Genomic DNA, 21,857 nt, shown 5'->3' with positions numbered 1-21,857 from the left:
CCTGTAAAACTGAGTGGGCGGATCGGACGACGATCAAGGGAATTATGTCCTGGGCTGCTGAGGAGTTACGGGGTGGAAGGCAAAACTTTGTCCTCGCAGGCTGTGAGCCAGTAGGGCGGGTATTTGAGGGTCAAAGACTGTGGGACCTGGAGGCTTCTGTACCCTGTTCTTGTCTCCTGCCCAGCTCATTTCCTCTCAGAGCCAGAAATCAGGATCTCCCTATGAAGCAGATACCACTATTTCCATTTTACAGAGAAGAAAACAAAGGCTCAGCGGAGAGATGGGTCACACTAGAGCCCCACCCCCGAAAGGTTCCCAGGAGTCGTGCTTAGTCTGGCTGCGGGCCTGGTCCTACCTCCAGCTGCGACCAACGGCCGCCAGATCTGTCGCCAGATCCGCGCAGTGGGTCGGACTCCAGGGAGTTCGGGGCTAGAACGCTCCTGAGCGGTCCACGTCGGGGCCGCCGCCACTGCCTCCAGGAGGCTGGTACGGTCCCTCCGGACCGGGCCTCACCCTCTCTAACTCCCAAACTAAGTGCCCACACAGCCGGCTGCCCTGGGAACTACAACGCCCATGAGCCTCCGGGGCGCAAGTGAGCGACAGGACGCTTCACATCGCCCCCCGGCGCCGCCAGAGAGAACTGCGTGGCCCCTCCACCCGCGAGTCCCGAAGGCGTCGTGGAAAACTTCCCACCCTTACCCACCCCCGAGCCATCAGCACTCCCTTGACGTCGTCCGGCCCGCGCCCGGAAGTTGACAGAGAGGGCCGTAGAAACTGGGGGCTAGAGGCGCCCAGACTTGCCCTCTCGACTCTCACTTCCGCCGGAAGTGATATGTAGGAGCAATTGCCCTTTCTTACTGCACGCGTCGGCGCCCGTTCACGGTACCTGCTAGTCCGGGTGCCAGTACGACCACAATGGCGGCCACCACCCTTCTGCGTGCAACGCCCCTCTTCAGCGGTGAGGGGGCGGGGAGGGCGATGGCGGCTGGGGAACACGTAGGGGTCGTCGGGAGCGGCCTAGCTCAGACCCGCGCCCTGACTCCAAGCTTCTGCCCCTTCAGGTCTCGGCGCCGGTCCGACCTCACTGCTGCAGGGTCTGTTGCGGCCGCTGAAAGCGCCGACACTTCCCTCCTTGTGCCGCGGCTTGGCTGTGGAAGCCAAGAAGGCTTATGTGCGCGACAAGCCCCATGTGAACGTTGGTACCATCGGCCATGTGGACCACGGCAAGACCACCCTGACCGCGGCCATCACGAAAAGTAAGCGGGGTTGGGGTAGGTGCATCCAGCAGCACCTGCTCTGCTAGCGGACGTGAAGCCTGGGAGGTGGGGCCGCGGAGTGGCTGCTGGAGGTGTTTAGTGTGTCTGCAGGAGCCAGAACTCGGGAGGGCGGTAGATTGCAAGATGCAGGAGACAGATTTCTCCTGAACGTAAAGAACTTTGTGATGCATCAATCGTGGGATCCTGAATGGCCTCCTTCCAACCCTGAGGAGTGCCTTGTAAGCAGAGGTGTTACCCTAGAGAAGTCACAGGGCTGGCCCTTGAGGCCCTGTAATTTTTCTTTCTAACCTGAAGTTACCTTTGCTGCAGGAGTTGAGGGAGGGGGGGTTTTGGAAGCTTGCTTCTTCCAGATTGTCCTTTTTAGATGGGAGGGGTCTAGGGGTGTGGCCTGAGCCCTGCCTCTGCCTCTGGAACTTTAGCTTAGAGATGTGTTCCCTTCCTTCCGTTAGTTTTAGCAGAGGGAGGTGGGGCCAAGTTTAAGAAGTATGAGGAGATTGACAACGCCCCGGAGGAGCGCGCCCGAGGTATCACGATCAATGCAGCCCACGTAGAGTACAGCACAGCCGCCCGCCACTATGCCCACACAGACTGCCCCGGTCACGCAGATTACGTTAAGGTAAGTGAGCTGCTGGGGACAGGGCCTGGAAGTGCCCGCGTCAGGAAAAATGTTAGGCTTGTGGGGAGAAGGTTAAGATATTTAAGGTGTATGGGTTTGAGATCATGGATTTGTGGCTTGGCCACTCACAGCAGGTGGTAAGGGCGTGGCAGGGAAAGGTGGGACTCAGTTCTTAATGCCTGTGCTTGGCCAGGTGGATGTGGAGCTGAGGAGGTCTGTGAACTACACTGAGTGTTTCCTCTCTTCTCCTTACCCAGAATATGATCACAGGAACCGCCCCCCTTGATGGCTGCATCCTGGTGGTGGCAGCTAACGATGGCCCTATGCCCCAGACCCGAGAACACTTATTACTGGCCAAACAGGTACTCAGAGCCTGGGTACGGGTGGAAAGAGGAGTGGGGAGTTGGGCCATTCTAGGATACTACCTCTCTCTCTTTTCCACCATCTATAGATTGGAGTAGAGCATGTGGTGGTGTACGTGAACAAGGCAGATGCTGTCCAGGACTCTGAGATGGTGGAGCTGGTTGAGCTGGAGATCAGGGAACTGCTCACTGAGTTTGGCTACAAAGGGGAGGAGACTCCGGTCATCATAGGCTCTGCCCTCTGTGCCCTTGAGGTGAAGGCAGGGTCAGGCAGGGGCTCCTGCTGGCCAGGGATGGGGTTGGATGGACATCCAGAGCTCTGCTCTGAGTCTGGGGAGAGGCTTTTGGTAAGAAAGAGGAGCAGAGTGGAAGTTTCAGAGTCCTGTCACCTCCCACCCATAGCAACGTGACCCTGAGCTAGGCCTCAAGTCTGTGCAAAAGCTGCTGGATGCTGTGGACACTTACATCCCAGTGCCCACCCGGGACCTGGAGAAGCCTTTCCTGCTGCCTATAGAATCAGTGTACTCCATCCCTGGTGAGGACCCTGCTCATTTGCACTTGTTGCCCCTAGCAAAACCTCATCCGGGGTCCTGATATCCTGTCCTGTTCCCTTCCAGGCCGGGGCACAGTGGTGACAGGCACGCTGGAGCGTGGCATTTTGAAGAAGGGAGATGAGTGTGAGTTCCTGGGACATAGCAAGAACATTCGCACTGTGGTGACAGGTATAGAAGGAAGCTTTGGGACCCAGGGGCTCCAGCATGACCTCTCCCCTTGCCCGACCCCTTGTGCATTCCCTCTGCCCTACACCCTCCTCCTCAGCTCTCCTCTCTCCTAGGCATTGAGATGTTCCACAAGAGCCTGGAGAGGGCAGAGGCAGGTGACAACCTTGGAGCCCTGGTCCGAGGCTTGAAGCGGGACGACCTGAGGCGTGGCCTGGTCATGGCCAAGCCAGGTTCCATCCAGCCCCACCAGAAGGTGGAGGCACAGGTGAGGGACCTGGGTGATGGTGGGCAGGGCACCGTGGAGAGGCGCAGTGCTTCCAACCAAGCCCAGCTCCACCTTCGTCCTCTCACAGGTTTACATCCTCAGCAAGGAGGAGGGTGGCCGCCACAAGCCCTTTGTATCCCACTTCATGCCTGTCATGTTCTCCCTGACTTGGGACATGGCCTGTCGGATCATCTTGCCTCCAGGGAAGGTACGACGCTTATGATAGTGTGGGTGACTTTCCCCTGGTGAAGAGAGGCTGGCTGATAATGCAGATGAAACTGCTGATGGAAGGGTCTGGATCAGTGCATTTAGGGGGAGTGAGTCCTCATCTAGTATTCCTTAGCTATGCTAGTATTTACCCACAGAAAGATTTCTCAGAAGACTTCTGTTGTTGAGTTTCACTGTATTTCATGTAAGGGCTCAGAGAAGTCCTGTGACCAAGAAACCTGCATATAGACCCAAATTTCCTAAACGTTTTTTCTCAGGAATGTACCTTAGGAACAGTAATCGCCAGTCCTTTTCTGCCTTCACATATACTGTTTACATGTGTTTAACAGCTGGGATGAAGGTATCCCCAGAAAGAAACATCACTCTGCTGCATTTTCCCATAACCTTTAACCTCCTTGATAGCCGGCAAGTAGTTAGGGAATGAAGGCACCCTGAAGAACACGCATGCTCCCTGGCTCTGCCCCTACAGGAGCTTGCCATGCCTGGGGAGGACCTGAAGCTCAGCCTAATCTTGCGGCAGCCGATGATCTTAGAAAAAGGCCAGCGTTTCACCTTGCGAGATGGCAACCGGACCATCGGCACTGGCCTCGTCACCGACACACCGGCCATGACTGAGGAGGACAAGAACATCAAGTGGAGCTGAGTCTGGACTTCTGTTGGGGCTCTCTTGTGTTCAGGGCTGCGCTGGCCAGTGTTCTCTCCTGCTTCTGGTGCCCCCTTCCCAGGGCAGAGCCTGCAGCCCAGCCAAGTTGCAGCTAGACTGACACCCTGGCCAGAGAGCCATGTGGCCGGCCAGGTGAGGTAGGTCAATAAACTGTTCTGTGAATAGGAAGCTAGCCCGTGTCTTGTGTCCTTTGTACATATTGGAGAGGATGGGGAATATAAAAAAAGGGATGAAATTCAGAACAGATGAGCTTGGGAGAGATCCCTGAGTCATTTTAACTGAGTTCACCCCTCCAGCTTCAAGAGTTCATCTCTATGGTATAGGGTGGAAAACAAGTCTTTCTAAAACTGTCAGCATGCTGTGACGACTTGAGAAAGGGAGAGAAGCTAAAGGATTGAAAGTTAGGTCTAGTGAGCTTTGCATGGTTGCCCAGCAGAATGCTACATATGATAGGCTGCATGTTGGATATCTTACTGGGAGATTATTATAGCTTGGGCTCAGCTGAGGTGCCAAACCCACTTCGTTTTCTCTTTGAGTAGTTACTAGGCTGTTAGGTCTAGCTACCCTTGTTTAAGTTCAATGATAGGGACTGTATCTTACCTCTAGACCCAGCACGTAAAAGGTACTTGATAAATATACATCACCTGTGTGCTTGATGGGCTATCACCACTGGATCAGCAATTCTAAACAGAAGTTGAGAAATTGTAGAACGAAGGTTTCATTTTCAACATTTACCGAGATTTAAAATTAAAAGTGTTTATCAAATGTGAAGGGAGTAAAACGCTGAGTTTTTTTAAAATTTGAAATGACCAGTCAGGATGCTGATCCCAAACGAAAAAGGTGACATTCAGCAGGGATTAATGGGCACCCGTCCCTGACAAACGAGTTTATTTAGGACAACCTACTCACACAAGCAGTTCAAAGGAGGCTCTTGTGCCCAACCTGAGAGCTGTTTTGGGAAACAGCCTGACCTGTGACTCCAGAACAGAGGCAAACAGAAAGCAGACTTGAGGGGAAGACACAAGAACTTCATGAAAAGTACTGTCCAATGATAGAGCGAGTTTACTTGTTTTACCCTCTTCAGTGTCCAAAGTGAGGCTGAAGGTTTTCACAGGGGGATTCCAGACTGGATGGAGGCTAAGTTCCCTCTCCAACTGTTTTTCTGCTCTTAGGAATAAGTTAAAACCAATCTACAAGCCTCCTATAAACCATCAAAGGGCTTCTCAGTAACATCTGCAATCTCATCTGTTATTGCAGAAACCTGCCTCCATCTGCACCACAAATGTCCTGAGCCCAACTGAAGGCCTTCCTGTTACTGCTGCTTCCATCATCACTGCCTCCCAACCCCAATTGACATCCCCTAAGAGAGCTCTTGTCACTTGGGACCTCAAACCTGCCCATTTTTAACAGCCAATTAGCTGCTACAGATAATCCCTTTTCCACTTACCTCTATACACCTCCCCTGCCTCCCCCAGCCCCATGCTCCCAAATGTCAGGTTTCAGATCCTCATACCCTGGCAATTCTTCCCCAATATCTACTCTCCATTCCTCCTGCCCTGATTGCAAGCCAATTTTCTCTGGCTTTGGTCAGAGCTGAAACACCCCTGCCTGTCACAAAACACCAGTCCAATCCTCACAATCATCTACCTTTTTACAGACAAGAAACTGAGGCCAGGTCACATAGTGTAAGAACTCCAAACTGTCTCCTTGGGAAAAAAAAACCTGAAACTTGTTTTCTCCCTCCCATACTTGGCTCTCCCTCATTCAGCTCCTGCTCCCATCATTGGGGCTCAACCCAGCCCTCCCCACTTTCAGTCGCAGCCTCACCTTCACAGCTCTCACTGACACCAGAGATCTCTCAGCTGTGCACCAGTCAGGCCCTTATTTCCAGCGGCCCAAAACACTACAGTATTTTTTAGTATAAAGAGATAAATACAACTCATGAAATACTTACATTAGAACAATTCATGAAGTACTTATATTAGAAATAAAAAAAGATCAAGGCCAATTGTGAGCTGAAAAAGCAGCCGCCGAGAGACTGATGACCTGTGCAGCAGTTACAGAGCCAGAAAGGCATCTTTGGGCCATGCTGCTACTCTGAATCTCCCATCTTGGGAACCACGTTAAGACTCTATTCTCCAAAGAGGAAACTATAGGCAGGTTAAGTTAGTTTAAAATTTTATTTTTTTTAATTTTTTTAAATATTTTTATGTAATAAAAAGTAAAAGTCTTGTCCAACCATTCTTGTGGGGCATCTGTCTGTGTCTCTCACGCAGGTCACTCAAGTTAATGGGGAAGAAAGAACAGAGGGCCCAAGTTTGAGGTTATAAATAATAGAAAATAAAAGATATTCCGTCTCCAGCGGGGGGGGGGGGGGGGGGGACAGATGAGAGGATGGGAGGGCAAGACGGGGTGGGGATGGGCAGGGGCAGAGCAGGAACCCCCCACCCCCGCTGGACCCTGGCCCTGCCCACTTGGAGGCCCTTCCCATTCAAGGTGCTTGGCAGGAATTCCCCAGCTCCCCGGGGGCAGGGTGGGGGGGATGGGACTGGTCCGAGCTGCTGGGGGAAGAGACATAGATCACTCTTCCCTCCACTCATGGAGGTCTCAGGTCGCGGCCAGGACAATCTTCAGTTCCCCGGGGGGTGGAAGGGGAGCTGCTGGGAGGGATGAGATTGAACTGGTTGGAGGGGAAAGAGAAGAGAGCAGGAGCATTAGAACCCAAGCAGCTGTCCCTTCATCCAATGCCGTCCAGTGTGGGGTGTGGGGGGAGTGTTGGTAGGAGCGGCCTCCTCAAGGTGTCTCATGGGGCTGTCAGAAGCACAGATCAATCGCCGTTTGCCAGTGAGCCAGAGCCCTTACTCATGTGCCCAGCTCAGCCCCCCACACCCCAGCCTGGCCCTGTCTGCTGCGCTGACCTTACCTCGGCTAAGTCAGGAGACAGTCGGGGTCACTGAGAGCTGGGGAGGCAGTGGGGAGGGGGGCTGCTGGATCACAACTGAGCGAGGACGGAGGGAAGCAAAGGACAGAGCCAGGAGCAAGCCCCTGGCGGCGGCGACTGTGGCTTCTGCCCACCCTACATACTTCACAGACAGGTGCAGGTCGGCAGGCGCCCTGTGGGACAGCCCTGCCTCCAAGACCCCTCACTCCCCACCCAGAACCCGTGCATCCTGCCCCACCTGCAGCCCATCAGCTCTTCCATGCCAAATTCCCCCGGCTAACGAGAACTCACGAATCCTGTCATCGGCTCCTCCTGGAAATCCAGGCGCCTGGCCAGGCTGCTCACCTTGGGGGTGTCCGATGTAGGGGTAGGGTGAGGGTGTGGAAGCTGAGAGTGCAGGCACCCCACTCTGGGGCACTGCGCCTTGGGGGGGGCCCCCATGGCTCTGGGGTGGGTGCAGCAGCATCACCTGGGGCGGGTGGGGAGCCCCAGGGTGAGGGGGCGGGGCTGCTGTGATTCCAGTTTGGACATGGGCCTGCAGAGAACAAAAAGGAGCTGGGAGCACCACAGAAATTTGACACAGGCTCTGAGGCTCCTAGTGTCAGGAACATGAAGTAAAAAGGTACACCAAGGATCCAGGGATGGGACCGTCCCCTGGCTCAGGTCCTCACGGCACAGCAGGGCTCTCACCTGGGTAACATGGGCCATGTTGGTGAAGCCGTGGGGCAGCTGCTGGTGGTGGATGGCGTACACAGCGGCTGGCTGGGGGAAGTTGCTCTGAGGGGACTGGGCAGAAGGTCCCGGCGGCAGAGAAGGCGGTGTGCCTGTCAGGGCCCCTGGGTGGTACAGATTCTGCTGTGGCTGTCCACTGCCCAGGTGTGGGGCCTGCCCCGCCTGGTGCTGTCAGGGGGAGGTGAAGGGTCAGTGCCACTCACTCCTCTGGTACCCAGGCTGGCCACCTGCTGACCCCTGACCTCCCCCCCCTGCTGGGGAACGCCTCTCTCTTCCAGCCATCCATTCCTGCCCCACCCACTTGGACCCCCCATGGCAGGCACCTGGACAGGACTGGGGGCCGCATGCTGGGACTGCGGCTGGCTCCCAGTAGGTGTGGTGGCCGGCTGCGGCTGGTGGGCATGGAGCTGCGTGGCATGGTGTGGATAGGACTGGTGAACAGTGGCTATAGCAGGAAAGGGGGAAACAGTCAGTGCCGAGCACACCGGAGGGGGCTGAGGAGCACAGCCTGGAGGAAGGAGGGTCCAGAACCTACCATAAAGGGCTTGGGGGGTGGGCTGCTCTGCAGAAGGGTACTGAGGGGTGGAGGATGACACGATGGCCTGGGGATGGCTCCCCGACGTCAGCATGCGTGGGTTGCTTTGAAGCATGGGGGCAAACACCGGCTGGAGGGGCAAGGAGAGAAGCGGTTGGCACGGCAGAGGGCTCAGTCGGGAGGCACATCCCACTGCCTCAGAACCTGCGCTCAACACTACTCTGGTCTCGTTAAACCACCTTGCCTCACATTCACAATAACCCTACTAAGTGGATCCTGTTTCATCTACATTTTATAGGGGAAACACTTAAGGCTCAGGGGTCCACTGCCTTGCTACAGCTCCTACCAGAGCCAAGACTGAAGCTCAAGCCGGACACACCAGCTAGAACTCTGCCTGCCTCTCTCACCAGCTCCTCTGAGTCTGGGAGGTGGAGAAAATGGGCTTTCTAGCAAGCGTCTATACCCCACGTCCCTCCTGTGCCTCAGTCACCTGCGAGGGGTAGTGGGCCATGGGCTGCATCATGGTGGGCTGGCCTGGGAACTGTGGTGGGTTGTAGGGGATGTAGGAAGAATAGGGTGTGGCAGCCACCAGAGGTGGGCCGGCAGCGGCAGCGGCCTGCATCATCGGAGGGGCCGAGGCTGGCTGGTGTTGGTCCGAGCGCTGGGGGGGCAGGGAGCCTGGGGGTGGAGGAAAAATAGTGCAGAGCTTAAGCTCCACCTGCCAGGAGGCAATGGGCAGCCCCGTCGACGGCCCCTCCTGACCCTGCTCACCTTTTGCTCCCCGGTACTTGCCCTGCTGTCCAGGCACTGAGTTGGACACAGGATATGGATACATCTGAGGTGCCTAGGGACAAGAACACAGGTGAGGCTGAATGACTTGCTTAGAAATGCTCAGGTGTGCTTTGGTCCCTCAAGCAGCCCAACCAAACCTCTTACCCTGGCCCACCCAGTCTCTTCCCTCACCTGAACAGCTGGTCCCATGTGGATCTGAGGTATGTAGGAAATATACTGGGGGCTATAGAGCCCACTCTGGCCTGCCGTCAGCACCGGGATGGAGGGGGTTGAATGAGTCCGGGGCCCAGGAGAAGTTGGAGTACTGGTGGATTTATTCTGTAAGACACACAGGAGGACACATATAAAATACCTTAATGACTTCTGTACTACTCCCCAACCCCCACCCAATACCTATAACATCAACAGTATCCACGGAGTGCCCCGTGCCAATGCGTCCTACACTTCATTTGGTTAAGCCTCACATCAAACCCTATGAGATTAGCTTTCTCAAATTACAGATGAGGAAACAGGCAGAGAGGTTAAGTGGCTTGTTCAAAATCACCAAGCTTGCAAGCAGAGGTCAAGTCAGTGGGCCCATGTTCCTAACCACCAGACTCAGATGCCCCTGACTAAATGTGAAGTCCCAGGGAAAAACCCATGAATACTTGTCAGACACATTACAATCTCTTGCCACCCAGCCCTGAGACCCGTCCGTTTCCCCAACTGCTTCACTCCCTACACGTTTCACAATGCCTCTTTTTGCTACCTGAGAGTCAGGAGCTTCCCCTCCCATGCCCTAATACCCTACTCCAAACTCTCCCTCATGGGAACCAAAGCCCACATTCTCCATCCCATCTCACCACAGACAGCAGAGGCTTAGTGGGATTGAACTCCTTGGCATTGGGATTCAATGTTGACTTCTTCACTTGTCTACGAGAGAAAAACAAAGTAAATCCTCATGGCTTGCCCCTCATCACCCCTGGCACCCACCCAGTTCCCCACCCCACTCACTCAGCAACAGGGCCCTCATCCTTGTCATCTCCCTTCATGAGGCTCACTGGGGGGCTGCCAGTTTGGCTTGGGCAAGGTGGAGGGGGCTGATCTGGCCCCTCAGTGCTTCCTGCTGCTGGCAGGGGTGGTTTGTCCTCCTTATCCGATACGGATTCTGTCTTGGAGGAAACAGGGGACCCCATGGGCTCTGAAGTCAAAAGACCATCAACTTCCTTCTCCTTCCCTTTGGCCTCCTCCTTTAGGATCCGGGGAGGAAAAGGATCCAGGCTGGTCTCAGGGGAGCTACTGGGCTGAAGCTGGAAGAAGAGAAACAAATATACAATGAATAGGGTACTGTCCAGTCCAGACCCCAAGCTCTGCTTCCTTTCTTCAGCTTCGCTTGCTCTCATCTCTTGACAACACCCAGTGCCTATTCCATAAAACTCCCCCACCCCTCTTCATCTCCATCCTGCTAACATCCTAGCTCATTCCCACACTTTTCTCACCTTAAACTGGGCCCCAAACTTTCTCAGTTCTTCCAGTTGAAAGCGTTTCTGTTCGTTCTGAAGGCCAGGGACTATGAGAAACAGCAAACAAACAAACAAACAAACAAACCAAAAAAAAAAAAAAAAAAAAGGAGAAAACACACATTTCTTTTCTTGAACGTGGCTACACAATGCTAGCATCCCAAAAGACAAAGAAACCAAAGAAAAAAGGAGCTCTTCAGGATCCTAAGTTAGGATCAAAGACACATACTGTCTGATTCTGAATTCCAACAACTTTCCTAACTGAAACGATCTCCCAATCGAAGGGGCAATAGACTGGCAGAAGAAAAAAAAAAGCCCTACCTTTCCCAGCTATCCGGGACAGCTCCTGGGACTCCAGAGTTCTCCCAGGTTCCTTGGCTGGAAGTTCTTTTACTGAGCAAGAAAAGAGAAGTGCCTGAAGGACCTTCTGTCCAGAAGCAACTTCACACTGTCCACAGCCCTCAACCACATGGCTCTTACCATCCGTGGGGGCCAGTGAGATCTTTGGAGAAGCTGGGGAAATGGAGCCTACTCCAGGATCCACAACTGCTGATGTCACAGGGATGGAAGCTGAAGAGGTTGGTACTGCTGAGCCGATGGGAGGCTCTGGACAGGAAGCTGAGATTGGGGCAGGGGCAGCTGACTTGGGAGAGCGTGGGGGGTACATCCGGCCCACTGGAAGAAATGGGAGAACTATGTGATGGTCACTGCTGGTCACTGAGCAATGGATACCGGGGACTCACTAGAAACACCAAGAAAAGTTTATCCACAAGGTCACAAACACACAACCAGACAGCAAGAAAGGTTGAGTGTTGGCAGAACTTTCTGTATCTCAGAAGAAATTAGAAGTTTTCTATGATTTCTCCTGTCTTAAAATGTTGGCAACTAACTTAAACAAAAAACAACTGCCAACCAGAAAACCCATGGACTGCCATGTTGGAAATTCTGCATGAGGGAAACTCAAAAAATTCTTTCCTAGAAAAGCATAAATCCAAGCCTCCAAAACACCCGTACCCTACAACTGTCTTCCATCACAGCACTCTAACAAATGACATGCTTACATCCCTTTACAAATTTCTATCCATTTCTTCATGTAACAACACTGAATTCTTACCTGCAGCAGGAGGTGGAACAGAAGCTTCTCCAGAAGGCCTGCTGCTGGGAGAAGAGAGAGTCTTGGCACCTCTCAGAGGCCGCTGTGCCTTAGGGGACATGCGGGAAGGACCTATTTTTTTTTTTTTTAAAGATGGGAAAAAAAGAGGCAGTTTCTGCTATTACATTACCATCAATGCACCTTCCTTCCAACCCATCTAAATCTTTTTAATTATCTTTCCCACCTCCTTACTATCCCCTTCCTTGCCCCCAACAAAAGCCTGCTTCATAACTCACCTCCATTGATACCACGTGTCTCAGAACCTGGGCCGGGACTGCTATTGTCAAGATGGTGAGGACCACGAGGTGGCAAAGAGCTAAGGCCAGGACGGCCACCCCGAGAGCTACTGCATCGAACTCCTCCCCGGGGACCTTCCCGAACTCGTTGGGGTAGAGGGATATACTTTCCCTCCCTGGGGGAGAGAGTTCAAATAAGATCAAGTAGCCACAAAACTCACATTTTACAAATACGAAGCCCTCCTTTTAAAGTCCACCTCTTGCCACACATATACACACACACACACATATACGCACGCATGCCTGGCTTCAGCTTTCTGTACTATTCCACTTGAAGATCTGTCTTGGTTATAAGTTCTGTAGCTCCCGGACTATGACCCTATGTTGTATCAACCCCTGACCAGACCAACCTGGCCAGTGCTCCACAATCCTATCTCTCCTGATCTAGGAGAAAGGTAGTATTACATTGTGGTTAAGGTGAAGCTTTTACAAGAGACAATACTCTTTGATTTATGGAAATGAAATCAAAGTATAAGACATACACATGGATGAACATGCAGAGAAAAAGAATATGCATCAAAAAGCTGAAAAACACTTGTCTTTCAATCCATAAGCTTTAGCATTGTTATCTTGGGCAAACTACTTAACAGTTCTAGGCTTCAGTCTCCTAAACCTAAAAATTGGGAATAACTGTGTTAACCTATACGGTTGTGAGGCTTCAACAAGAGCGTACCATCAATAAAAAAATGTTAAAAAAAAATACATATGTCCATGTATGACTGAAAAATTGTGCTGAACACTGGAATTTGACACATTGTAAAATGATTATAAATCAATAAAAAAATGTTAAAAAAAAAAAAAAGAAAAAGAAAAAGAAAAAAGAGCGTACCAAGCTCCTGGCCCATATGGTGAGCCTGAGCCCCACACAGACCAGCCACCCCCAGCAATCACCTCGATGCCAAGCTGGGGCTCTCTCGCCCTGAACCCTGTCGCTGGACTGCGCTGTGCTTCTCCTCCTCTGTGCGCCCATCATCGTTCTCCATGGCGATCCTCAGGCGGTACTGGGGGCTCGATTCAATCTCTCGAGCCAACTGGGCCGCACGCAGCTCCCTTTGTCGAAATTCTTCTGAGTTGTCTTTCTCTAAGGGCACACTGAGAGGACCACCCAAGAGGGGAAAAAGGGAAGAAATTTCTATCAGTCCTATCACCAGCTTAGACATAACATGGTTTAAACCCTTCAACAACTCAGCATACAGTGACCTGGCATCTAGTAGGGTCCCAGGCTGAGCGGCAAGGCATATCTCTGAATCTGAGGGACACTTAGACAAATATGTAAGTTTGTTAAAATTCTACAGGAAAAGTATGGACCGATGAACAAGAAAGCAGTTAACTCTACCCATGGAATCAAGGTTAAGAGAAAGAGAAACACCTTTGAGGGAAGAGTTCAAAAGGCAGATCAGAAGTGAGGAGAGGGCAAACTGGACCCCTAGAAAAGAATGAACAAAAGCTATGTTCCACCTAGAGACCTGCCTTCTGTTAGTGACCTCACATCTCAAACTGCACCAAGTGGGAAGGACAAAGAGACACTCACGTGTAAGAAGAGAGACTGCTGTCATAGGTGGTCTTCACACCATAGTTCTCCTCATTGAACTTGAACATTTCATTGGGGTCCCATCCATTGGACTAGGGGAGGAGGGAGAATGTTTTAAAACACAGCAAAGAAAGCAACAATAACTTGTCTTTCTCCTTCATTAGGTTACTTTAAAAATCTAATTTAATCAAAATATTAAAAATCTGACCAAACCAAGCTGATTGCAGCACAAACTGGCAATAGCTAGTAAAAGACAAGTCTTAAGACCTAATGGCCATTTCCAGGGTTATAGCTCAGAGAAATTCTGGCATATGTGCATGGGGATATACATTCTAAAAATTCAGTAAAGCACTATTTTTAATACTAAAATAACGGCAAAAAACACCAATTAGTAAAGAAAGACATTAAATACAATTTGTTGTGTATACGTACATGTGTATGCATATAAACAGAATACATAATAGTTAAAAGCAATAACTAGATCTACATATCTACATGAAAAATTCAGAAACAGGCAGGAAAAATAAATTTTGAGCAAATTAATATAGTGGAATAACAAGGCGCTCACTCGTGAGAAATTTTAAATGATTCAAGGTAGTTGTTTCGGGGAAAAGAATGGGCCTACACAGTACTCAATCTCTATACCCACCCTTTTTAACGCTGGAAAAAACTGACTTGAGGCAAGCACTGAGGTTGTCAATCAGACAGCAGAAGTACAGGTTGGTTTTTTTTGTGGGGGAGGGGTGTCAGATTTATTTATGTATGAGTTTTTTTAAGTGGAGATACTGAGGATTGAGCCCAGGACCTTGTGCATGCTAAGCACACACTCTACCGCTAAGCTATACCCTCCCCCATGGAACAGGTATTTTTGTTTTGTTATTTTCTTTACCTTTCCATTGGAATCTGACTGCTGTCAATAGTCAATAGTAAAAGATTTCCCTCCCTGCCCACCCTAGCAACTCTTGGTTCCAAGAATGATGTCACTGTCAACAACCCACACTCTGACAGCAGAGCCCCACAGCTCGCAGGTTCTCAGAGGAAGGGGACTGTACCATGTCAGACTCGAGGTCGTAGTCATCGCTGTTGCTGTCGCCCCCCTCCCAACGCTGAAGCACCTTCTCTTTGTGCTCCCCATTCACCTTCGAGTTCATGGCAATGGCTGAATCAGTGAACTTGTCTGTGGGGACAGGTTAAAGATCAGGAGTCAGCTGATACCTCACAGACTTCTTTCCAACACCCCCACCCCCATCGGAGCAAAGAAAAGTTTATGTGTGTCAGAGTTTGGGGGTGGGGGCGAGGCGTAGGGTGCAGCATAGAAAGCCTCATCTTAAAGAGTTCAAAAGGAACTACACTTCAATAAATAAAAATAAATAAATAAACAATAAAAACAAAACAACCACTGTATCTTAAGACATCAAGAGATATTCTCAAGAAGAAAAACCAGCCATCTTCCTTAGAAATAAATGAAGATGTTACAGCAAAGGAGAGAAGAGAAAAATCAAATCATGTTACTGTTCTATGCCCTCTACTCAAGAAATGGGTCTGACACAATAGCCTTGCCCAATAAATACCTTTAGTAGCATAATTGAAGTCAACATTTCGGAAGTGGACAAGCATGACATCACTTGGCTTAAATACCATGGTATCCACTATGTCCTCCCGACGAGGACCACCTGCTGGCTCAGATGCTTTCCGGTGCACAGCGTCTACAGCCAGTTCAAACTGCAAGAGTCCCATTTCCCAACACCCAAGGTCAGGATCAAGAAACGTGAAGGCAAAAATATGACTACTTCTATTTTACCCTTTCTAAACTTTGCCCAACACCACATTCTCATGTGCATTGTCTTCTCAACATCAGCCACAGAACTTAACCAAAGTTCCAAACTTAAAAATTCACTTTTAAATTTGACCATTTTTAACATCAAAGTACCCTGCCCTCAAATTTCAAACCCATGTCTTTTATTGCCTTCAGCACGTCCCGGCACAGGCCTACAAAAATGAGCACAGCCGCAATATCGTCCAACACCACTCAATTCACTTCTTCAATGAGCCTACTCTACTCTCCTCCTCCTTCTCCCATGGAACTCCAAAAATAAGTTAATTCGAGTAACTGACCTTTGAGCTCAGTGTCTTGAAGATACCTTCATAGGTGGTACCATTCTTCACCTTTACATCACAAGTGGAGCCCTGAAAGAGTGGGGGGAAAAGAAAAGTGCCTCCAGCAAACTGCATTACATTCCTCAACCCAGGAGTTAGGTACGCACTTACCACAACAGCTGTAAGGAAATGCAGCATTCTGGAATTGTTGTAGACACCCTCAAACACCTGTCAGTAACACAGGAGAGACAAATAAAGGAACAGCCAGTCAACATCTCACCCTCCTTCTAAATGCCCATACTCCACTCTACCTACATTGTATGTACTGGGTCCCCTGCCTTCTGAACCCATCTGAATATTTCTGCACCTAATCTGCTTTATATCCCCACATATGCATCTTTTAGGTGTCTGTGCATTAGGTGGAGGTGGGGGGAGGCACTCACCGGTGACTGTGGGGGTCCCTTTCCTGTGCTTTGTCCCCTATAGGAGAAGGAAATAAGAAACTTGTTATTTAAATATCTTCAATCCTTTCTATACAATTGATTTCAAAGGACTTGGTATGCTAGAACCACATACCACGTGAAGATGAACATTTAGGCAACAAATCAATTAATCTAACAAGATTTTCAAACTCTCACCTTACAGAGGAAGAAACACAGTCCTTAAAAGCCATTTCTTCCAAATGCCAGTAAAACAGACCTCAATCATCAACGGTTGTCTATTGCTTTAAGAGCCAATTCAACACAACCTTTTCACCTTCTCCAAGAGGGCCAGGGCTGCATGCTTCCAACAGACAAATGCTACAGTACTCGATAACTAATAAACGACCCCGGATATAAAGGTGGAAGCTCAGGAAGTGCAGATTTGGAACTACCTAGGTCAGGCATATTACCACCCCAACAGAAAAGATCATCATTTCCCGCAGCCTTACTCCCTAAACCCCGGGAGAAAGTTACTCCCTCTACAATCCACCCTCTTGACCTCTTCACTCATTCAGCCTGTTACCCACTCTAGGAGGGGTCATCAATCGCCCGGTATCCCTGCTCCTCGCTGGCTGATGTAACCGGCGGTTGGAAGAGGGCGATCAGGGGGCCGTTGGCGGGGCTGGGGGACAGCGCAGCCGCAAAGCTATCCACCGGGAGGCCTCACCCGGTCTGCGCCTGCGCATTAAAGCCCACAGGCCTCTTCAAAATCCCCCCTCCCGCGATCAGAACCAACTGCGCCTGCGTATACCTCTACTCCCAATTCCATAAACCCGCACATAGACGAAACCGAGTGGGGTGTGCACCACTCATCCAAGAACACCAGGTTAACCTGTCCACGGACACTCCCAGCCGCTGCCCTATATGTTACTCGGGGCTCGAGAATGGCCAGGTCATAAGAGCATCCGCACGCACGCACGGGCAGAGCGCGCGCGCGCGCGCTGGAGGTTCCTGGTCCGCAGTCCTCCCAGTTTTGTCACTCCTTCCCCTCCTCCGCCCACCCCGCTCCCCTCCTACTGGTCAGACTGGGAAGGGGGAGGTAGCAACTCGCTCCCAAGTCCCTCCCTCCCCATTGGCCAAACTGTGGGCCGCGCGCCCCCCTCCATTGGCTACGGCCAGGGACCCCTTCCCGCAGCTGACTCCCCATTGGCTGAAGCCGGGGACCGCGAGACCCTTCGTGGTAATGGAGCCGGGGACCCCGATCACCTCCTCAGCCCCCCCAACTCCTCGTTCCGACGCCGCTGGCGGGATGCACTCCGCCTGCCTTTTAGGCTAAGGCCCCGAGTCCTGACTAGGCTCTCAAGAGCTGAGCACGGCCCCTAAATGCCCCTGTGGCCACCCGGGAACCCTGTTACTCCGACCTGTTAGGACCTGAGGGGGCCCACCCCTGGCTTCACGGGATCTTCCCACTCCCTCTGGTGCCTCTCAAAGGTAGCCAGGCTACAAGTCCGCCTCGCGCGGTGTACAGGTCTCGGGCACCTCGGATACAGCGCCCGGAAACCCACCCATCCTCACCTGGCGCTGCCGATGGCCGCTGCCCCTGTCCTCTCCTGATGTTGCTGCTGCTGCGGCGGCGGCTGCGGTGCCAAGATGCCCTCGGCTCCCCGGCGGAGCCCGCTCCCGGCAGCGGCTGCAGGCCCCAGACAGGGAGAAGCGGCGGCAGGAGGCCCTGGGGGAGCCGAGGTGGAGGCCAGGGGCCCCGGGAGGCCGCCGTTGGGAGGGCTGGTGCCCCCGGGAGGCCGGCGGGCCACGGCCTGTTGCGTGGGGGGCGGCTGCTGGGGCTGGGAGGTCTGTTGTGGCGGCTGAGGCTTCAACATGATGGCAGCGTCCGGAAGGGGAATTAGGGGGAAGGGAGGGAGAGAGGAGGCCGGGGCTGGGCCCCCGCTGGAGAGCGCGGGAAGCGAAGGGGACTGGGAAGCTGGGGACCCGCCGTTGGCGGGCGGGGGCGAGCCCCGCGGTGTCGGGGGTGGATAGAGAAGACCGCGGCGCGAGGAAGCGCCGCGAGGCGGAAGGGGAGGGGGGTCTCGCGGGCCAGAGGAAAGCGAGAGGGCGCGAGCCGGCTTGGCGCGCGTGCGCGTCGCCGGGGAAAGGGGAGGGGGAGGAGCGCGCGGGCGGGAGCTCCCGAAGGGGGAGGGGCGGGGAGGAGGGAGCGGCGGCGCGAGATGTCCGCGCGCACCCGGGCGGTTAGCTCCCGGCGGGAGAGGAGGGAATAAAGAAAGGTGAATCTCGCGCCCCTAGCCTTTGGAGTGGGAAAGGAGCAGCGCAGGCGCTTACGCGCTACAAGGATTTAGAGCCTCTAGGTCTCAAGCAGCTCTGAAGGCTGCCGGCCGCAGCCGCTTCACAATGAGCATGTGAAGCGCTGGGGGAGGAGCCGAAGAATCAGAGAGGAAGGAAGAACCGGCCGCCCCGCCCACGCCGCCGGCGTAGCGTCGGGATGCCTCCGCAGTCGTGTGAGAAGTAGCGACGTAGCGTGCAGTTCTTCCGCCTTTCAGGGGCCCATGGGCGGAGTTTGGGTGTAAAGAAGTCCCGGGACTAGACCAGGGAATTCTTAGACTTGTGGTAGGTTTCTTGAAGAGCTACTCTCAACCACATCTGCTTTTACATAAAACACTGACGGGCATTCAAGTTATCAGTTTGAGGATGCTGATCTTCGGAGATAAATCTATGCTTAATTCGAAATTATTTTAATGATTTTCAACCTAATGGTTTCTCCATGCCCTAGAATGAACCCTTAAACGGTAACAATAAAGAGACTGAAGGCGAAGGTTCCTAGGGTCTAGTTCAAAATCCGCCACCCAACTCTGCAATGAAGGTAACCTCATTCATTCAAATTAGCTGGGCATTAGGACATTAGGCTAGGTTCTCTGGATATAACTGTGATTAAACCACTTCCTGCCCTCAAGGAGTTCAAAGTAGCGGTAGAGTCAGACAATTAGATGAGATCTACTAGGTAAAAGCACAGAGCACTATAAGAGTAGTTGGGAGTGCCACCTAATTCAGCGTTTGGTGATAGATTTCTAGGCAGGGGGAACAGGATGTGACAAGGTAACAAAGCTTCAGGGTGTCTGGAGTATAAAATTAAAGAAGGAGGAGGTTTAAATAAAATGAAACTGGAAAGGTAAGTAACCTGGGACCAGATTTGAAAGAGACATGGACATTATCCTCAAAGCGGTGGAGAGCTTTTTACAGAAAATGATGAGATCAGTTTTGAATTTTTGAAGAATTACTCTTTGCAAGGTGGAGCATGGAGTGGAGCAGTGATGGGTCTGTGGTCCCATCAAAACTTTTACTATCTCAATTTCTCTTCACTCCAGGCGTTAGCACTGGAACTCTTCCAACACGCAAGTCTCCCCTAAATGCACACACACTTAGCTAAAAGTTTGCCTTACTCTTTAGGCAATATTCCTTCACCCCGCCTCATTCCTAGCTTTGAGAGTGTTAGGGTCCCTTCCTGTGTGTTTGCCCAGCAGTTTTCCTCACTTTATTCTAGGAGCTCCTTTCATTCTGTCTTCCTGCTGTATCAGCACCCTAAAGATTGGGATCTTACTCTAACTGCTCCTTCTGCAATACCTAGCATGATACAGGCAGTCAACTAAATACTTGTGAATGAATCCAAGTGGCATTTTAAAGACCATGTCTCTTGGACCTCTAAATAACACAGTCCAACTTTTTCCTGGCATCACCTGCACCACCTGCTGCCATGCCACCTCTTTGGTTTCATTTTGGACACTCCTGTCTCCCCCACCTACATCCTGCTCCCACACCCTTCTAAGTTTCGGCCCCACTGAACTCTCATTTCTACCATATGCCTTGCCCTTATTCAACTCTGCCTTTACACGTGCTGTTTCTTCATCTAGTCCTCATTCTTCAAGCTCAGGTGTCAGTCCTTTTGAACATCTTGTTATTGACTTCTTCTGGGCTCCCAGAGCACTGTAATGGTTTTCTTTCTATGGCTCCCTTTTCTATTGGAGCCTGAGCTCATTAAGGTCAGGGGCTGTATTTTACTTACTTCCCTATCCTTCATGTCTAGCTTAGTGGCTGGCACACAGTCACTCAATAAACTGAGGAATGAAGTGTTGTCTTATTATATGCAATTTAGAAATTACATCACTGTGATTTGCTATGGAGTGATTTCCAGGATACATTGTTAAGTGAAGAAAGCAAAGTTCAAAAGAGCATAAACTGTGCTAGCTTTTGCACAAGGAAGAAGAGGAAGTAAGAAAACAAATGTATCTGCAAATTCTTGCAAAGAAAAACACAAGAAGGATAAACCAAAAACTAATAAAATCTAGCATCTGTGAGAGGTAGGGGAAAATGAGGGTTCCTTGGTTGTTGAGCTACATCCTTCTTGTTGAAGGAAACAACAGAGCACTGATTGGGGAGAGGTAGGCACTTCTTTGAGTAGGCCCTTTCATATAGTTTTTTTGACTTTTCAAATCATGTTATTGGTCAACATATTAAAAAATGAAATTAACAGAAACAGAGTACCTAAAAACTGAATACAAGCATAAATAAATGAGCCCAACTCTTATTTTAGGTAAATTAAAAATAACACCCTGAAGGGGAAAAGATAGAATTAATTCAAGTAACTTGCAGGCACCTTCAAGAAAAAAATAACTGCAAACCTTTAATTCTTAAGTCAGTTTGCTGTAGTGGTCAGGGCATGGCAATTCTGAAACTATTTGGGGTGTATTGTAGGATTGAACACACAAGTAAATGTGTAGACACTGTGGAAGCCATGGTTCTCACTGGGGAGGAGCGCATTGAATAAAAGAAGAATCCATGCTTACATACTGTTTGCATGGAAATATACATGCATCCACAGATAAAAAGAAGAAACAGAAGGAATAACTGGACTGTGTTCTTCAAAAATGCCCATGGCATGAAAAACAAAGAAAGGTTGAGGAACTGTTCCAGATTAAAGGAGGCTAAAGTGACTAACAGCTAGATGAAATATTGATCCTGGGCTAAATCCAGAACATAATTGCTATAAAAGACATTGTGGGGAAAATTGATGAATTTGGAATATAGACTATGAAGTACTACGTCCATGATAAGTTTGCTGAATGTGATAACTCTGTAGATGTGCAAGAGTCTATTCTTAGTAAAGTGTTATGGGGCAAAGGAACATGATATATGCAACCTATACTATTAGATAGTTCAAGTTGTTTATATTCTTTATATGCAGAGAAAATGAAACAAATTGACAAAATGTTAGCAACTTGTGAATCTGGGTAAGTGTTATGCTGAAGTTCTTTGTAGTAGCCTTTCAATTTCTCTGTAAGTTTGACATTTTAAAATAAGGAATTTACATATAATTAAATAAGTAAAAAGTATCTGACACCCCTAAGGTTAGGGAAAAGAGTGAGAGTAAACCACCTAATTGTATATACTGAACACCCATAAACTCATGGATAAATTAGGGAAGAGTTTTTAGTTCTCAAGAGTACCCTTAGGTACTCTAAGGTACTAGTACCCAGTGTTCACTGCATTTTCTAAAACTGTTTTTTTATTGAGTTATTGTCACTTTACAGTGTTGTGTCAAATTCCAGTGGCTCACTGCATTTTATTCAGGTGTATCTGGGAAGTAATTCCAGTTTGAGGGTCCAGTGACACCAGACTCCATTCGTATGAAACAGAGGCCATATTCCTCGCTTAAGACATG

General features: G+C 50.6%; 2 protein-coding genes across 18 annotated transcripts; one reads left to right on the top strand and one right to left on the bottom strand.

Annotated features, from left to right (window-relative positions):
• The first annotated feature begins 800 nt into the window (after nucleotides 1–800).
• TUFM (Tu translation elongation factor, mitochondrial) lies at nucleotides 801–4,302 on the top strand. Its single transcript, XM_010972534.3, has 10 exons — nucleotides 801–958; nucleotides 1,062–1,256; nucleotides 1,727–1,893; nucleotides 2,151–2,255; nucleotides 2,345–2,509; nucleotides 2,658–2,790; nucleotides 2,873–2,977; nucleotides 3,091–3,242; nucleotides 3,331–3,450; nucleotides 3,940–4,302. The coding sequence occupies exons 1-10, from the start codon at nucleotides 916–918 to the stop codon at nucleotides 4,111–4,113; spliced, it is 1,359 nt and encodes a 452-aa protein (XP_010970836.1). The 5' UTR covers nucleotides 801–915; the 3' UTR covers nucleotides 4,114–4,302.
• Nucleotides 4,303–6,295: 1,993 nt separating this feature from the next.
• On the bottom strand, nucleotides 6,296–18,244 carry ATXN2L (ataxin 2 like). Of its 17 annotated transcripts, none has more exons than XR_012500300.1 (23): nucleotides 17,708–18,244; nucleotides 16,154–16,190; nucleotides 15,882–15,938; nucleotides 15,729–15,800; nucleotides 15,185–15,335; nucleotides 14,666–14,790; nucleotides 13,614–13,705; nucleotides 12,974–13,174; nucleotides 12,023–12,198; nucleotides 11,748–11,858; nucleotides 11,114–11,326; nucleotides 10,955–11,026; nucleotides 10,613–10,683; nucleotides 10,128–10,423; nucleotides 9,977–10,046; nucleotides 9,306–9,452; nucleotides 9,114–9,186; nucleotides 8,833–9,020; nucleotides 8,343–8,472; nucleotides 8,131–8,252; nucleotides 7,766–7,975; nucleotides 7,058–7,610; nucleotides 6,296–6,791 (listed from the first exon to the last, which is right to left on the bottom strand). XR_012500300.1 is itself a non-coding variant. In XM_074346125.1 (23 exons), the coding sequence occupies exons 1-23, from the start codon at nucleotides 18,007–18,009 to the stop codon at nucleotides 6,765–6,767; spliced, it is 3,210 nt and encodes a 1,069-aa protein (XP_074202226.1). In that variant the 5' UTR covers nucleotides 18,010–18,244; the 3' UTR covers nucleotides 6,296–6,764. The 17 variants fall into 17 exon arrangements, 12 of the variants coding, with proteins under 12 accessions (XP_074202226.1, XP_074202227.1, XP_074202230.1 ...); XM_074346125.1 differs by having other exon boundaries at nucleotides 6,296–6,814; nucleotides 7,367–7,610; XM_074346126.1 differs by having other exon boundaries at nucleotides 7,367–7,610.
• Between the last annotated feature and the right edge of the window lie 3,613 nt (nucleotides 18,245–21,857).

Source organism: Camelus bactrianus, chromosome 18 (genome assembly GCF_048773025.1).
Source record: "Camelus bactrianus isolate YW-2024 breed Bactrian camel chromosome 18, ASM4877302v1, whole genome shotgun sequence".
NCBI lineage: Eukaryota > Metazoa > Chordata > Mammalia > Artiodactyla > Camelidae > Camelus > Camelus bactrianus.
Note: the sequence above shows the minus strand (reverse complement) of the source record. Positions and strands in the feature narration are given on the sequence as shown.

Bases quoted from the DNA above. Each gene is read 5' to 3' on its own strand.
- ATXN2L (XM_074346135.1), bottom strand. From the start codon at position 18,009: ATGTTGAAGCCTCAGCCGCCACAACAGACCTCCCAGCCCCAGCAGCCG. The intron at 10,047-10,127 runs GTGAGTGGGGTG...TTTCTCTCGTAG, and splicing joins GATGAGGGCCCTGTTGCTGA to ACAAGTGAAGAAGTCAACAT. The intron at 8,253-8,342 runs GTAGGTTCTGGA...TTCCTGCTATAG, and splicing joins CACCCCCCAAGCCCTTTATG to CCACTGTTCACCAGTCCTAT.
- TUFM (XM_010972534.3), top strand. From the start codon at position 916: ATGGCGGCCACCACCCTTCTGCGTGCAACGCCCCTCTTCAGCG. The intron at 1,257-1,726 runs GTAAGCGGGGTT...TCCTTCCGTTAG, and splicing joins GACCGCGGCCATCACGAAAA to TTTTAGCAGAGGGAGGTGGG. The intron at 1,894-2,150 runs GTAAGTGAGCTG...CTCCTTACCCAG, and splicing joins GTCACGCAGATTACGTTAAG to AATATGATCACAGGAACCGC.